Consider the following 17162-nt stretch of genomic DNA (forward strand, 5'->3'; position numbering starts at 1 on the left):
CCTGCTGCTTGTCACACAGTCACTTAATGCCACCGTGCCAAACACATCTGGAGACTGGACAGAAACATCCACAAGACACATGACTTATTAGATGCTAAAGAAATTACCATCTTTGGTGCCACTGTAGATTTAATTTAAAACACTGATGGAACTCAAAAGTACATTGCTGAAAGGTCTCCTGTGGTTTCAGAGATTTCACTAGCAAACTCATACAGGTTTTAGCAAGAACAGAACCAAGACCATTTGGTGCATGCCTAAATTAATACAATCTCTCTCCTAAACAGTTTTATACAAAGAAACTCAATAGTTCGGGTTTGAGTGGGTGAAATCCCTTCTGAAATCCACGCAACGGCTGCCAGAGAGGATTTCTGTAGCCTACACACCATCACATGGGAGGGAGGAACAGAGTACTACAGCAGTACTATGCTGTAACTGCATGTCCAAAGACTGAAATTGTTCTCCAGAAGGTTCTGCTGGGGTGATGAGGACCTCAGATTACCCTTCCCAGGGAGCTAATCTACTCAAGAAGGAAGGAAACCCAAAAGCATTTGCTGAGGGATCTCTTCCTGAAACAGTGATGTTGGAGAAATGGAGTGTCACTACTTGGTGCTTCCTGGTCAGGTACTAGACCCAAAATGTATCATTTGCATCATTACATAAGTCATTTGAAGCAGCAAGGCAGTGGGCACTGCAAGCTGCACATCTCTGAGCCTGACTTGCATAAAAGGAGGTACACAGGGACACGCTACAACCAAACAGCCAGAGATGTGGTCCTGTGTGGCTTGGGTGATTCAGGACACAGAGCCTTTGTGCTGCCAAGCTGAGACCTCCTGGTGCACTCAGGTATGAGGAGGGCACCAGCTCCCCTCAGCTGTGCCCCTCTCTGCCTGAGCACCAGGCTGGGATGGCCACATTCAGGCATGAGGGATGCAGCCAACCAAAGGGTTAAAGGTTTTGAAATGTAGTTTCAGTGAGCGACCTGCATTCCTGAAATGCCAGAAAAGCTGGAAAAGGCAGCTGGCACCCCTCCCTGCAGCCTGGGCCAAGCATCCAGGCCTTAATATGGCAGAGAGATGCCTCTGCAGCCCCCAAAAAGCTGGAGGATGGGGGTCCCAGGACAGTCCCCATGCATGCTTCTTAGCATCCCCCCCTAGGCTGCTGCAGGGCTGGTGGGCTCACAGGCAAAACAAAAACAAAACCAAAGCATCACCTTCCTCCTATGTTCTCCAGTCTCAGAGCAGAAAAGGAGCAATCTCAGAGTCATCTCGAGCTGCTTTCAAGTTATGCCAATAAAACAGTTCCTTCTGCAGGACACTTGTGCCACTCCACGTAACCCAACACATACCTCTGCCATGGTGATTGATACCAGCATGGAACAGCAAATATGCACAGTGGATAAAGTCCACCCCATGGTCCCTGGGGGTCCCTGTGCCGAAGGGATATCAGTGTTGCAACATGAGCATGGTCTGGCTTCCACTTCATAAGCAAAGCTCAAAATACTTTCCTCTTTGACGCGATTTGACGTCAGTCAGCAGCATCTCCTTGCTTGGGCTCCCTGGGTATGGACTCTTGCTGGGGACATGATATTTTCCGAAGACAAATGTCACATTGTAAAATGTGCTGATAAGCAGCCCTTGTTTAAAATTACTTTGAGGACAACACCTGATGAAAACACCAATGACCTGAAGTCTTCTGTGGGGATAGTACAACTACAGAACCCTCCTGCTCCTTCTCATTCACCAGCCATAAATCATAGAATCAGAGAAATTTTAGGGGTTGGAATGGACCTCACAGACCATCTAGTCTCAACCCCTACTGCCATGGGCAGGGACACCTCCCATCAGACCAGGATGCTCAAGGCCTCATCCAACCTGGCTTTGAACACTACCACCCTGGGCAACTCGTTCTAGTGTCTCACCACCCTCACAGGATAAAACTTTTTCCTAATATCTAGTCTAAATTTCCCCTCCTTCAATTTCTACCCATTGCCCCTTGTCCTGTCACTGCAGTTCCTGACAAAGGAAGACTCTCTGGCTTCCCTGTAGGCACTTCCAGATATAGGAAGGTTGCTATGAGGTCTCCACACAACCTTCTCTTCTCCAGGCTGAACAGCCCCAACTTCCTCAGCCTGTTCTCATAGGGGAGATGCTCCAGTCCTCTTATCAGCATCACAGCCTCCTCTGGACTTGCTCCAGCAGTTCCATGTCCTTCTTATAATGCCCAAGTATACAGTCAAATTAAGGGATTTTTCCCCTCCTTTCTTCCCCACCATCCACAAATGTTACCTGTGAATGTTTCATCATCCCAGTCTAAGTGCAGCTCATTCCAAGCTTTCATTTCAGAGCAAAGAAGACAAGATGACAAATGTTATTTAAATATATGCAATGAATGTAAAAATGTGTGCTCAACCTACTCGGCCATGCTAGGCTTTGAGATGAGTTATCACAGTGCCTGATTTAGAGAAAGTAATCCTGGAAGTCAAACATAAAGAATTACACCTTTTAGAAAAAGGGAAGTACGTATGTAATTCAAATAACAATTAATTTATTCCTGCCTTCCAGTTGCAAATTATTTATTCAAATGCAGCTCCACAATTTAAACCCTGTGGTGTCCCTTACAGGCTCTTCCCCTACTATGTTTACTGAATTATACTCGTTTGAGAAAGTGGATGGGGAGCAAACACAACACAGACTGCTACAAGACAGGAGTACAATGCAAGAGAAGAGGCTTTGCTGCACAGTAGTTAATAACTGAGCTTGAGAGAGCAGCATTCCCAGCACCCCCAAAGCTGCCCTGCATTTCAAGACATGACTTACTAACAGACCATGTGGGCTGGTGACACCGAGCCCTCCCCACACAAGAGGCAAAAATATATAAAAAGTGGAGACAGGAAAGAAAAGTTTTTCCCTCCACACTCCTGACAGGAACCCAGGTCTTACCTCCAGCTGGTTTTCACATGTCAGTAAAAGTGGGTGCAGTGGTGAAGCCAACATTTTACTCTCTCCAGCCCTGCTGCCTTTTGGTTTAGTGGGACAGCCTTAGTGTGTAACATCAGCGATGTGAGCAGCAGGGGTCAAAAGGCTGGAAATGCTGCTGTCAACCCACTCACCCCACCCTGCAGACAGGGAGTAGCTCCTGGATATGTCCATAAGCCTCCAGGAAGAGGTGATAACTTCTTTCCCCTATTAGCTGCCTCTCTAAAGAGAGACTGTCCAGAGATACATGGTCAATCCCACCAATTACCCCAGCACAGACATGGGCTGGGTGCAGGGTGCAGATCCACCCCAGCTGTCCTCTTCCTTATGGGGTTCACGTTCCTGTTGACCCCTTGACCATATGCAGGCATCTGTGAGATGGGAGTGCAAGTGCAGGAGAGAGGTGGGGTGTATGGCTCTCAGGTGCCTTCTTAGCTTACAGTGTGCACTTGTTTACTTGCTTGCAGACAGTCCTTGCAGTCGCTGCAGAGCTCGCAGTGCCGCAGTCAATTTACACCAGCAGCAGCTCCGAGCAACTGCTTCAAAAGCAACTGGGAGGATCCAACACTCTCAGTGGGGAGTGTTCTCACCTAACTAAAAAGGAACCATTTTCTGCCGGGTTTCCAAATACCAACACCTTGAAGCCTGGTCCATGAAAGACCTCTCAGATCCTGTTGTAGTTCCCTGCCAAGGCAAGTGCTGCCTCTTCCTAACCACCCTACACCAATAAACATCCTGCAGATGATAGCTTGGTTATAAATGTGAGCTCTCAGGTAATCACCTGATTCTGGGAGATGGTACTTTAGAAGGAACAGTGTAATATTCATAGCAAAACAATGGGAGTTTGTAGAAAGCCTGAAGTCTTCCTCCATTCTTATTTCAGTTAAGTTCAAGACAAATAGATTATGGAAACACTGGCTAAACCTGAGACCAAGCAGCAGGCTCAATAGAGGAAGATTCATGATCTGCATTTCTGAAATACTCTGGAAACAATTATGGCTACTCAATAACCCACTTTGCCTACTATCCTTTCATTATAGCTTACATTTGCTACAAAGCTGTGTTTTATGGGCTTGAAAAGTTATACAGCCCCCCTCTTCGGGGACTCCATTGTATCAGATATTCTGCAGCACTGCCAGAAATAACCAAACCCTTCATGAACTAAAGGGTTATTGCTGGCATGGAATTTCCTTTGTTCCAATTACGGAATCTCATTTTTCTCTCTTGTTTCCAATTGTGCTTTCATTGTTTATGATTTGTATGATTAAAACAAACCACAGTATGTTGGCAACAGCACGGAAATCTGAGACTTCTAGCTTGAAGAAGAGAATCTGGCAAGGTGCTAAAAATATATTAATTTTGAATTGGTACAAAGAGAATAAGAGTTATGCTGGTGATTTAGATTCATGTACACATTTGTCTCGAGAAATTTGGAAATGGAAATATCTAACAGTAATGCTTAATGTGCTTACAAGTTTTGCAGTGGGCAGATGTTGCTGTCATTCCATTCAGAAGAGCTTGAAAGGAATATACTCATGTAAGCAGATTATGAAACTCTGAGAATCTAGATTTTAATAGGCTTTTAGTATTAAATGCTGCAAAACCCTGATACTATATATAAGGCTCAAATCACCTTTGAGATTCTGGTGCCTAGCTCCCATAGAAACCAAGGTGAGTTTGCTATCTCAACACCTACTTGACTTAAGCCAAAGGCTTTAAATGAGATAATTATTCAGTCAAGACTTCAGTGATAAGAATCACCTTCTGTTTTTTCTCTACATTGGATGGAGATAAGGATAAGAGAGGCTGGACAATCACCTAACACCACCAGCTGTGAGGTCTGGTGGGAGGATGGGGCATGAAGACAGAGGCAAAGAGGGGCATTATGGCAACCTTCCCTTAGGCAGGTTTAAGCTGTTGCACACCCACCCTGTCTACATGTCTGTCTCAAGAAGTGCCTGGAATTGAGCCCAGGAAAGCTGCAAAGAGGTGCACAGCAATGCACAGAGACAGAGAAAGATCTGGCAGGTCTGGTCCCCAGCTACCATGAGTACCCAAGCACAGTGACCCCTCAACAAGCTCTTTGCAAGTGCTGAAATGTGCCACATGTGGCTTTTGCTGTGAACCTTTGTGGCATCCCATAAAAGCACAGTACTTTTTTGCACACTGAAAAGTGTGAAAACTAGGAATGTGTTGCCTTTTATTTTTATTTCCTACTTTGGCTTCTGTTCTTCAACCACGCAGCAGCAGCACAACCAAAGACACAGACATGCTCTGTGCGACCAGAAAGATCAACCTTCCTTGTACAGCTGCCACTGTTTGCAATCTGTTTTTTCAATACACCATGTCCTAAACCCACAAAAGGGATGGCAATCAAACTATTAACCCACAGATCAAACTTCAGGAAGGAGGATGAATTCTTGCTAGTAGATGGTCCAATGTCGAGAAGTAAATGAGATGGACAAAGGACTATGAAGTAAGACTCAGTAAAAGAAAATGAGGGAAGAATCATATTAGAAATACTGGAATATACAAAGCAGGATGAGTGACCCATCAGCAGAGCACATTGCATAGCATCTCCACCACAAGCCAAGGTGTAGAAAGCCCTCAGTCAACAGGTCCTCAGAGCTTTTGATTTCAGGGGGGTTGCAAGGGGCTGCACCAGGCAAGGAGTGAACCTGCTACATGCACAGCCCTTCCCCATCAGTGGGAAATCTCAGAGCCAGGGATGAAAAGAGAACATAGCTTAGGTAGAGTCAGATCTCGAAATGGTTTGTTGTGTCAGAAGAAAAGCAGAATAAAATGCTCCAGCCAGCTGCTTTGCATCAGAGACCCAGACAAACACACCACCTTCAATTAGGGCAGAGGGAGTTAAGGGCAAGGAAACAGAGGACAGTTCAAGGCTCAGATTGGGAAATGAGACCCAGTGGAAAGGCATTGAGCATGTCTGGTCCGTGGGGAAGGGAGACACCCTCACTGTCTATGGATAACAAAGCACTGGGATAAACAGGACAGAGTAAATACTGATTCAGAAAAACCACAAGAGGAGGCACACAGGGTGCAAAAGGGACTGTTTGCGTCAAATAACAGGATACACATTGTTGGTATTATCTAGTACTTGAGCACATTGGCAAGGGCCTGTGCAGTTGCTATTCCAGGCATGATTTAACAAGTTATAGGAAAAGGGCTTAGAATAACTAGTAAATTTTTGTTGTGACAGAGAGGTCAGAAAACAGATAAATCAGTGGGGCTCCTCTCTAACTTAATGAACGCTCGGGTACTGCATTAGAGACCTAAGAAATAAAGAGTTCCAAAGCCTACCAGGAACACCATCAAATCCTAGACATACCCATATGGATGTTCACACCAACCTCACAGACACAGCAATGCTCAAGCAGTTTTATCCATTGCCCACGCAGCACCAGACATGGAAACACATGGAAGCATGGCATCCACCCAAACATCATTCCCCCCTGGTCTTCATCTGATGCTGCAAAGCTTTCAACAGATTCAACAAATGCTTTCTAATCAATCCAGGAAGCTCCTGTAATGCTGTGCTGTCCCTCCAATAGATATCAAAGTGGTTGAAGACCCCCACGAAGACCAGGGCTTATGAACACGAGGCTGCTCCTGTTTTCCTATAGAGGGTCTCATGCACTCAGTCTTCCAGTCAGGTGGACTGTAGTAAAATGTCACCTGTCCCTGCCCTCCCTTCAATCCTGACCCATAAGCTCTCAGTTGGCCCCTCATCCATCCTCAGGAACTCCATGAGCTCCAGATGGTCACTGACATAGAGGGTGATGCCACCTTCTCATCTACCCTGCTTGTCCTTCCTAAAGAGCCTGTATCCACCATTCCAATGCTCCAGAGTCATAGCAGCCATCCCACCACGTCTCTGCCACCCTTCTTTCTGGCAGCCACTACACATGTGGGACAACCACCAGGTCAGCATCCTGAAATTAATACTAAATATTCAAAACACACCACACTTCTTGCAAAATGTGCAAGATGGAGTCTGATGACCAACAAGCACACACTAGTCCATCAGGAGAATTGCTGCAGCCAAGCCAGAAACACTCCAGTACATAACACACATTCTCAGAGCTGCTTGGAAATAGCTCCTACACCATGAACAGCTGCTTGGCTCCCTCTTGGGGAAAACACTGAAATGAAGGAACTGGCGGTTTGGGATACTTGAGCACTGTTACCTTAAATGCTCCTGATTTTCAGGAATCCTCCCAGACTCTCTGAAAGAGATGCCAAGCTGGGAAGTCCAAGCACATGAGACAGTCAATTTTGGCTCTGAATGAAGCAATACAATTGGGTTTAGAGACTATTTTAACTACATGTTTTCTTCGATATGAAACATTCTGCAAATGAGTCCGGAGAGAGGAGCACCCTGCACCATTATTTAACTCTGCTTCATTGAGCTGTTATCCCTGCAGTTTCACTGGCAGAAACACCACCAGGTATGAGACACCTTCTCAGTCCATGGAGCAGAGGGTCTCCCTTGGAAGTGTTATGGCTGCAGATGCTAAAAACACAAGTTGGGAAAGCAGTTGATGGGTTTAAGGGGCAACAGCTATTTCCATTTTGTGCATCCATCTGCCTTCCCCCCTGAACACTCTGACTTCACAGGGGTGTTCAATCTCCTCCTCTATGTAAGCCGCTATCCACACCACTTTCCTGGCTCAGCCAGCTAGAGTTTCCCCTCCAGGACACTATTGATGGCCCTGCAAGGGGATGGGGGATTTAACTCTCAGCACCCCTCCCTGCTCACAGCAGAAAACTCCAATACCTGCCTGCAAGGGAACTGTCACTAATATTTCATAGGAGCTGGCAGAGGTGGTGACATCTGATCAGAGAGGGCAAGGAGAAGAGGGGAAGGGCACACGCTTTTCAAGCACAGTAGAGGATTTAATCCTCAATTTAACAGCCAGGGGCTGAAATCTTAGTGCCCTCATTCATGCACACAGACTTTATCCTCTCCCTCTTCATGGGCCACACCTATGTGGCCTGCCAGGTTGTGCCACCAACACCACAGCACTGCAGCAAGGACCTAGTGTGACATCTCTGCCTATGATAGTCCACTGGCATTCTCAGCAGAAAGCTGAAGGCTATCACTTAAAGTCATGTTTAATCTGCAAATAGCTTTGAACTTACATTTGTAGGAGGGTCTGGACTCAGCACCCTTCCACCACTACCACTTCACCCAGCTGTGGCATCACTAGGACCTGGAGCAAGGCCACTGGCCATGGCCCCAGTGATCTGTCATAGGCAAACACCTCACCCTGGGTCCCTCCTCCAGAGCTGCAGTGTTTATAGCCCTGCTTTGGAAGCTTTAATTAACAACCAGTGATACAATATTGAAATAATCTTTTTTCTTTCAGTTGAACTTCTCAGGCATGGAAACTCAAGATATTCCAGAAATAAGTACCAATAGAGAACACATTTTTCCTTAGGCAACATAAGTACATTTTATTAAGTGTGTGATCTTAGATGCTTGAGTCTTTTTTTTTTTTCAAAATAGAGTTTGATGCTATTTTGGTCTCTTCAGCATTTCAGGTCAGTATTGCAAGTACAGGCTAATTACCACCTGAGGTAACTGATCAAGAAGTCATAATTAATATCTCAACATTTCACCACTTCCTGATTTTATTTCTATTTCTTCCCTTATGCAAGCTACTTAATATCAAAGGGTGCTTTGCAAAGTAGGGTGATTAGAGGAGATTTATGTATAATTATAAAAAACATTTCCAAGTTCTATTTCCACATTATTTAACATTCCCAAGGGGCATTTTTTGCAAGAAAAATCTCCATTTCCATTAACACTTCCTTCCCCTTTATGGTATGAATCCTGCATATTCCTGTCTCCATTAACTGCACAGTTATTACCACCAGGACATCCTCATAACCAGTGAGTGGGGCAAGGAAAGGTGGCCAGGGCATAAGCTAGACCCTGGTGTGAATGGCTCCATCCAGAGAGGATGGCCAGGACTCAGGGCTGGGAAGACGGTCAGATGACAGCAGCAACACCAGCAGAGTTCAGTGGTCCTGACCTCCTCCAGCACAAAGCCATGGCCAGGAGAAACTCAACAAGGAACTCTTCCTTGTCCCTCCCTGGGTGGGGCAGGATATGCTGAGCACACTGTCCTGCTACCACTGCACAGAGCCAGGCTGGAGACATCCCCAGCTCAGTGCACAGTGGCAATGCCCTCATTGCTGTTTCAGAGGAGCCATCCCTGGCATGGTGGTACACCCTCCCACATGAGAATAGCTGTGTCAAGCTACTGCTGCTCTCCTGTCTCTGGCCCACCCTGCCAACCCTCCCTGACCAAAACCAGTCATGGCTGCAGGGTTTTCACTGAGCAGAAAACTCAGTGGAGGGCAGCACACAACCACTTCTCTCTGTGCAGACTTTGCACATCCATCTGAGTTACAGCACAGATGGACACTTGCTCTGCACAAGGTTCTTAAGGGAGTGAGTAGTATCCTGGTCACAGACTGCTCCTGTGCATGGTTAACAAAAGATAAGCAGTGCTGGGGAGAAGGAGGAGAAAGGAGATGTGACTCACCTCTCTACGACTTCTTGTCCATTCCAGCAAAGGGTGTCATTCTGAACAGCAGAGCTGTGGTTGCAGATGTACTGTGGCAAGCTGCTGTAAAAACTGCTGTGAGACTTCAGCTTCGCAATGAGTTCCCTGGAGGAAAGAGGGGGAAAATAGTGTTCAGTTAGAGTAGGAAGAGTGAAGGTAATCACACAAACACCACAAGAAAGCAGCTGGGTGCAGACAAACCATGAAGAATCAATCTTATTTCTGACTCAAATAGCATTTTGCATTGTCCCCTGATGTTATTCAGTCAAAGGCTGTATCATGTTTCCTCCTGCTGGTGATGGGGAGGGTTGTTGGGGCAGCAGAACTTCAGCCTAACCATGCAGCAAGCCAAAGCCAGACACACTCTCTGTGCTCTCAGAGTACCTAAGGAAAGGTGCTACTGGCTCAGGCTGTGCATACATGAGGTACATCTGAGCAGTAAGTGATCAGGCTGCCAGCAGTCCCCTCAACTTTGCAGAAGGCAGTGGAAGCTCTTCAGGAAAAGGCAGCCTTGTTGCTTTGTTTGCCTGACATTGGCCATCCAGCATAGTTGCAAAGGCAGGTGGTATTTTTGGTGGCAGACCAGATACTCTCAGCACAGACTGTCCACATGGGTAATGCTGTGTTTCACGCTGCACCAGTGAAAGTACATGACTTCAAGGTGTAGACTGGGTTGGCCATGGGGTCACAGAAGGCATTCGAAGGGGCAGGTTACACTCAGGAAAATGTCTCTGCCCCAGGAAGGCAGGAGGAGCCACAGGAGCAGTGCTTGCACCAAACAGAAGGGTTGTGAATCAGGCTGCACCCCAACCCTGCCTCCTCCAAGGACCTTTGTCCCCAGTTGGTCTTCTTCAGCAGCATCCCAGCGGTGCCAGGACACAGACTGATCCTAGGAACTCTGACAGCTGTCAGAAAGGGACCAGGGACTGCAGGAGTGGGATGTGGCATCCCCCCAGCCCAGGTCTGTCCCACCACAGGCACTCAGCAGCTGTCACCAGGACACACTGGCAGATTTAGTTAGCTAAATGGCAGCAAAAGTGTGATAATATGAATAGCAGGGACTAGAGGCAGCAAGACTTGGCCTCACAGTCTCCTTGCTTCATTTCAGTGCATTTCCCCCTTTGACAAGGGGTTATGTCTTGGCCTCCTCTCCTCCCCTGTCAGGGATGATGAGGAATCAGTGCCTGGAGCTGGGAGGCTCTCAGGGGCATCCCCTGGGTGCCCTGCCAGGTGGAGGCAGCTCGGGCAGGTGGATGTTCAACGGGGGGGCCCAACTCTCTCCATTCCTCTTCGCTTTGGCATTCCGTGGAGATGTCTCTCCAGCCGAAGCCCGCGACAGCCAGCTGGGGGCAGGCGACACAAGGAGAAGCTGCGAAGGAGCCTTGGGCTCTGCGCTGCCTTTTCGCTGCCGAGGAGCATGTTCCTGCCCTGCTGGGACCGACACGACCCTCGCAGCCCGTGGAGGCAGAGGGTCACCCAAGTCCTGCCTCTGCTCACCACAGCGCAGCCTGGCTGGGTATCACAAGCACTGACCCTTCCATCGCTGTCCCTTGCCAACGAGCAAGGGTTCGTCCGATGAGCCAAAGCCACCCAAAGGGTGGGAGTTCAGCCCACAGTCCCCTGCACAGATCAGAGGGGTGTTTCAACATCAACCTCCTGCATAAACCACCTTCTACATCCACCTCCTGCACTGGGCTTACAGCGGGACAGGAGGTCCAACCAACATCACTAGGAAAGCCAAAATGAGGTGAGACCTGGGTCTTCAGTTACACCAAGCCCCAAGCAGGACAAGCCTCACTGCCCATCACACCCAGCTCCTCACACCTTAAGCACTGCCTTGCTCCTCTTCCACAGACCTCAGCAGAGATGGGGAGAGTGGATAGAAGAGAACTTTCCTGGGGAGCAGAGCTCTCTGCCAGGTAGGGAGGGGGAGGGAAGAGAGAGATTTCTCCATATCTGCAGGTATGAGCCAACGTAATTCATCTCAGCAGATTTCATTAGACTTTGCAGTCCTCAAAGGACATCTCTGCCAGAGTCTGGGCTGTGTAACCCTCCGACGTGTTGAGACAACGGAGGAATGCAAGCCCTGGTGCTATATCTCATGGGAACCGCATCAAGAATGTGGCCCTGTTAGTCTTCAAAGAGAAATCCATCCAAATTAGTCTATCTCCAGTTTCAAAAATTGCCAAGCTTGCCTGTTTCTCTTCCACAGGGCTTTTTCTTGCATTCAAGTCAGCATTACATATCCCTGAGTGTGCTTTCAGATCCAGAGGGGAGATGCTCCTCCCTGACACACCAGCATGGGCCCACTGAATTATAGCTTCTACTTAGAAGGGGAAGGAAGCACAGGGTGCAGTGCCAGCAGTGGAGACATCTGCCTCATTTTGAAAATATTCAGTAAAAGGCTGTTAACATTCCTGAACTACCATAAACACTGCACAAAAAATGTGAAATGCATCCCCCTTACCTACACACACAGCGTTAGACACAGCATTTCGGGCTGGAGCAACCATTTCTACCTAGAACTACACCTGTGGGTACTTCTGGCACTATAGCAGTGCCCAAGAAACCCAGACAAGGCATTTGGTGTATGAACCTGGGTGCCTGGTGCATTGCAAAAAGCAAAACAAAAATGAAAACCTAGAGGCAGTTTGATAGGTTAAAAAAGAATACACTAGGTGGGAAAATCCATGTAGACACTTCACTGCACTTCAGAGCACAGAGCAGCTCTGATATTCAGAGCCAAAACCAGGTTTATGGGTGAGGGAAATAAGGAGCAGTCCATCCACTTCCATGGGGCTATTCCACATGGTGACAACTCCTGCAGCCCATCCAACAGGCATCGTGCTCAGCCTGAGCATTCTTACCTCCTCCTGCTTGACAAAGTTTCTTCTTGCTCAATGTGAGTCACCTTCAGGACTTTCTTGTCAACAAAAAGGTCTTCAGGGTAATTAGCTGATCGAATCTGTCTCTGCTGAGCGTGGCCACATAACCTGGTGATCTGGAAAACACAAACACAGCAGTGTGAGGAAGTGCTGGGACCAGAAGCACTTCAGGAAAACAGCCAAGATGCACACTGGCACCTGCACACAAGCTGGTCTGCCATCCCATCTCAGCATAGGTCACACAGCACCTGAAAGCAAACTGCTGCCCTAAGGATAGAACCTGCCTTTTGTTCAAATACCTGCCTTATGGGAAGGAATGCAGGAAGCTTCAGGCAAAATTTTTGGGCATCGATGTGCCCCTGTAGCTGTCAAAGCCTGTGAGCTGCAGGTGTGGCCAGCAAATCTTCTTGTGTCAGATTAAACTCATGCTGGCAGGAGGGGGCTCGAGGTGTTCCTCCCTTACCAAAAGCTGCAACATCTCAAGTCTGTACACTCCACTTCTCTAGTCAGACTTTCAGGAAACACCTCCCCACTGAAGGTGCATCTTGAGGCAGCACAACATCTGCACGGGCTGCACTGCAGGTGTCCAGGGATGAGCATCATACACATCGTTACTAATTAAAAAAACCCAGGGCCTAAAATACAGCAAGTGTTGTGGCCACAGCCCAGTCATACCATGGGAGGTCTTGATTAACAGGGCTCTGTTAGTGGCACAAATTACCTCATTAGCATACAGATGATTCAGGAACCTGCTGCAGCAGTGAGGGAAGGGAATCCAAACCACCTCGTTAAAGCTCTCTTGTATGGCCACTGTCCCGAGACTCATCCAGAAGCACTGCAGCCACTTCTGCAGTCCCTGCCACCCTGCAGTCATTTCCTTCTCTGGAGACCACCGAGAGACAACTGTACTCCCAGAGCACTGCTGCCCTGACCTATCCTGTGCTGTTCTGCAGGACTCATCCATGCTGGGTGGTGAAGAGAGCTCTGCTGACTGCTGGGATCATGGAGGCACCACAACCAACACCAACCTCTCTTTCTCACCCACATCCAGGCCTGGGACCAACCACACACCCACAAAACGCCTGTTCACTGCAGCACCTCATTTATCTCCACACCACACCAAATCAAGGCAGTCTGCTAAACTCCCAGTAAGCAGCACACTGGAGGTTAAAAGCACACCTGCTGCCCAAAGCTACAAGCATCAGATGTGTAAAGAGAAGAGATTAATTCTGTTCTATTACATCCTGCATTTGGGTGGGCAAATAAATTAGTAATGTCACCTCTTTCATTATCAAGAGCAGCACAGTTTGTTTGCTCAGGTTGCCATACAACAAAGAGTAAAATAGAAACCTCCTGGGAGCTGGGCACTACTGTTTCTGCTTCACAGCCCAGTGGGAAGAGAAGCTGCCACTGGTCCTTCTGCAGTTCCCTCTGCCGAAGCAGGTCCTCCTGCAGCTGCCAGGAGAGCAGTTTCTGTAGCATCTTACCTGGTTTTTCCTCCTCTGCCCTCCCTTGGCTGTCTCTCCTCTCTGCCTTGCCAAACCCAAGTCTTGCAGAAGAATGTATCATCAGCCCTACTGCCCTCCCTAAATCATGTGGCAGACTTAGGACCAAGAGGGAGGAAGGGAGTTGGAAAAATTACGGCATATTGGGCTGTTTTCCTTGCCTTTTGGGCTTTCCTTTAGCACTGATTCCCTTCCTAATATTTGCGGGTAGCCCACTGATGTAAGCAGACAGGAATAGGAGGAAATAATGTGACAGCAGGAGACCTGGAAAAGGGCATTTGGGACCTAAGGTCCCACCACTGAGGAATGGGTTTGGACATCTCGTGGTCTCTCTGTGCTGGCTGGTGCCACTGTCCATGCAAGGGGCAGATTAGCAGAAGACTGTGAGGATGCACAGGGATCTGTGGACTTTTCTCCCCTAGAGATCAGAGATGAGACCTGTCATGAAACCACCCCAGGGAAACACAAGCTACACAAAAGCTCCAGGACAGTGGGCTTAGACGAAGCAACATTAAAAAAAATAAAAAATCACCCACACTCTGCGTGAGCATGCAAAGCAGAGGAGAGAAGTGGGAAAAGGTTGGATATTTTAAGCTGCCGTTTGTGATGACTCCCTTTGATTCTCCCCAGCTCTGTGAAAAGCCCCCCTTCTCTTTGCAAAGCCTTGCTTTCAGCTGAAAAAGCCTATTGAACCCTGAGAGAAGAGCAAGTCCAGGATCAAGGCTTTTTCCCAAGGATGCTGAGAGGCTCTGAATGGGAGGGGAGGGTCAAAGCAACAATGCAAACAATGGCACCACCCGAGAGTATGCTTCAAAAGGCACAGCAGCCAGGCAGGCTGGGGCTGCCTCATCTGCCACCCAGCACCAAAGGTACCTCAGCCCCTCTGCTACCAACTCCTGTGCAGGAGCTTTGGCTCAGCCACATCCTCACGGCTCCACACGGCATCTGGGCACTGTGGGCTACTAGAATCAGAGAATCGTTAAGGTTGTAAAAGATCTCTACAATCATTGAGTCCAGTCGTCCATCATCAAGTCAAATCATTGATCACTGAGTCCAACCATCCCTTCTGTGAGAGATGAAACCACTGTGTTAGCTGTGACATGGGACAGCAGAAGAAATCTTCATGGATAGAAAGTGGAAAGTTTGAGCAGTACATCCAAGTTTTTACTTATTTATTCAGGCACTAACTAACCCTTTCAGGAAAAAAAAAAACACAACCCTGCAGCCTATCTTGTGAAGTCACAGTGAAATGGTTGTCACATTTTAGTGAAACAAAAACCTGGCTGAGATTTGAACTTTAAATAAAGTGAGCGAACGTAGAAGTAACAGATTGCCTGCTCATTTGCAGGGGCGGCATCGTGTGTGCTTTTAGGAGGAGGGAAGGATTTCACAAACCATCTGCCAAAGTCTGCTGGCCCACAAGAAGTCCTAGGACAACAGCTCAGAAATCCTACTTCAATCTTTCCCTCTTTTTGAGTCCCCACTGCAAGCTCAGGAACACATGAACAGCTTCCCAGACCCTTCCTAATCATCAGTATTTCAAAGAAGCTTCAAAAAGTCCAGAAAAATGCCACTGTAGGGCAGTCAAAGAAGGGACAACACAAGCTCAGACCTTGGGGAGAAAAAAGTGTGATGCTTGAGCTCTCGAGGTACCCCTTGCTCTGGCAGGAATCATAGAATTTTAGGGATTGGAATGGACCTTAGAGATCATCTAGTCCCAACCCCTGCCATGGGCATGGGAACCTCCCACCACACCAGGTTGCTCAAGGCTTCATCCAGCCTGACCTTGAACACTGCCAGGGTTGGGGCAGCCACAGCCTCCCTGGGCAACCTGTGCTAGTGTCGCACCACCCTCACGGGAAAAAGCTTTTTCCTAATATCTAACCTAAATTTTGTCTCTTTCAATTTGCACCCATTATACCTTGTCCTATCACTGCAGTTCCTAACAAAGTGTCCCTCTACAGCTTCCCTATAGCCCCTTCCAGATATTGGAAGGTTGCGATGAGGTCTCCACACAACCTTATCTTCTCCAGGCTGAACAGCCCCAACTTCCTCAGCCTGTCTTCACAGGGGAGATGCTCCAACCCTCTTATCAATCTCATGGCCTCCTCTGGACTTGCTCCAACAATTCCATGTCCTTCTTATGTTAAGGGCACCAGAACTGCACGCAGTGTTCCAGGTGGGTCTCATGAGAGCAGAGTAGAGGGGGAGAATCACCTCCTTTGACCTCCTGCCCACACTCCTTGGGATGCAGCCCAGGATTCAATTGGCTTTCTGGGCTATGAGCACACACTGCAGCTCATGGAGCAAGGAAAGTCATCTCCCTAGCACAGTGGTGTGCCTGCAAGAGGGAAGGCGAAAGGAAGGAGGCAAATCTAATCACATATGCCAAACTCGTATCAAGCGACAGTGGTTAATATGTGGTTTCCTGCCATCACACAACTATAAATGTGAAATTCAACAAATGGACAGAACGGAACTGCCGGCTCTTCTCCTCAGGCTCTGCACAATACCAGGGGGATCGTAAATACACACCAGCCCTTACCTAAAGTACAGCAGTGCGAGAGTCATGTGGTCGCTTATTTCATGTCACAGAACAGACTGAAGTTTGACACATCAGGCCACAAAAAAAATGAGTAAGTAAATCAAATGACAGTGTGCTCTTTAGGCAACAGGAGTTGGACTTTTCATTTGCTTTTAAGAGAATCTTCCAGTCCACCAAAAAACAGCTGCAAGGGGACACCAGGCAAGCAAAACCCTCCCCAAAGCCCTGAGCTTTTACAATCCCCCAAAGCCATGGATACTCTAACAGCCAAAGCAAAATTTCCTTGCCCCAGCTCATTAACAAACTCACTAATTACCTGATTTAATTAGCCTCCTCCATGTGAGTGTGGCCGAGGCCATGAGGGGAATACTTCACCTTCTGACAACCATTACCCACCTCCCCATTCCTTTATTCCAGCCACAGGGAGACACAGGCATAGCCCCTCAGGGACTGTCAGCAGCCAATGGTGCCCATGCCCGAGGGGGAAGCAGCTGGTTCCCAACACCCTTGGGAGTTGTGTGCCATGTAATGGCTCCACTTTGGAGGGAACGTTGATTTGAGAGGAGCACAGGGACAAAGCTAATGGAGTAGCACTAGCAGCCCACTTTAATGCTTCCACATTAATTTAAGATAAGAGGTGCCGGAGGACTGCAGGG

General features: G+C 47.9%; 1 protein-coding gene across 1 annotated transcript in view; it reads right to left on the bottom strand.

Annotated features, from left to right (window-relative positions):
* LOC103811914 (glypican-3-like) overlaps positions 1-12572 on the bottom strand; it is a gene marked incomplete at its 5' end in the record, with an annotated part of 59002 nt that extends 46430 nt beyond the window's left edge. The window contains 2 exons of the mRNA XM_009084915.1: positions 9551-9676; positions 12439-12572. Of these exons, the coding sequence (XP_009083163.1) occupies positions 9551-9676; positions 12439-12572 (260 nt within the window). The remainder of the gene's footprint in view (positions 1-9550; positions 9677-12438) is intronic.
* Between the last annotated feature and the right edge of the window lie 4590 nt (positions 12573-17162).

The sequence above is a fragment of the Acanthisitta chloris genome, unplaced genomic scaffold (assembly GCF_000695815.1).
Source record: "Acanthisitta chloris isolate BGI_N310 unplaced genomic scaffold, ASM69581v1 scaffold19461, whole genome shotgun sequence".
Taxonomy (NCBI): Eukaryota; Metazoa; Chordata; class Aves; order Passeriformes; family Acanthisittidae; genus Acanthisitta; species Acanthisitta chloris.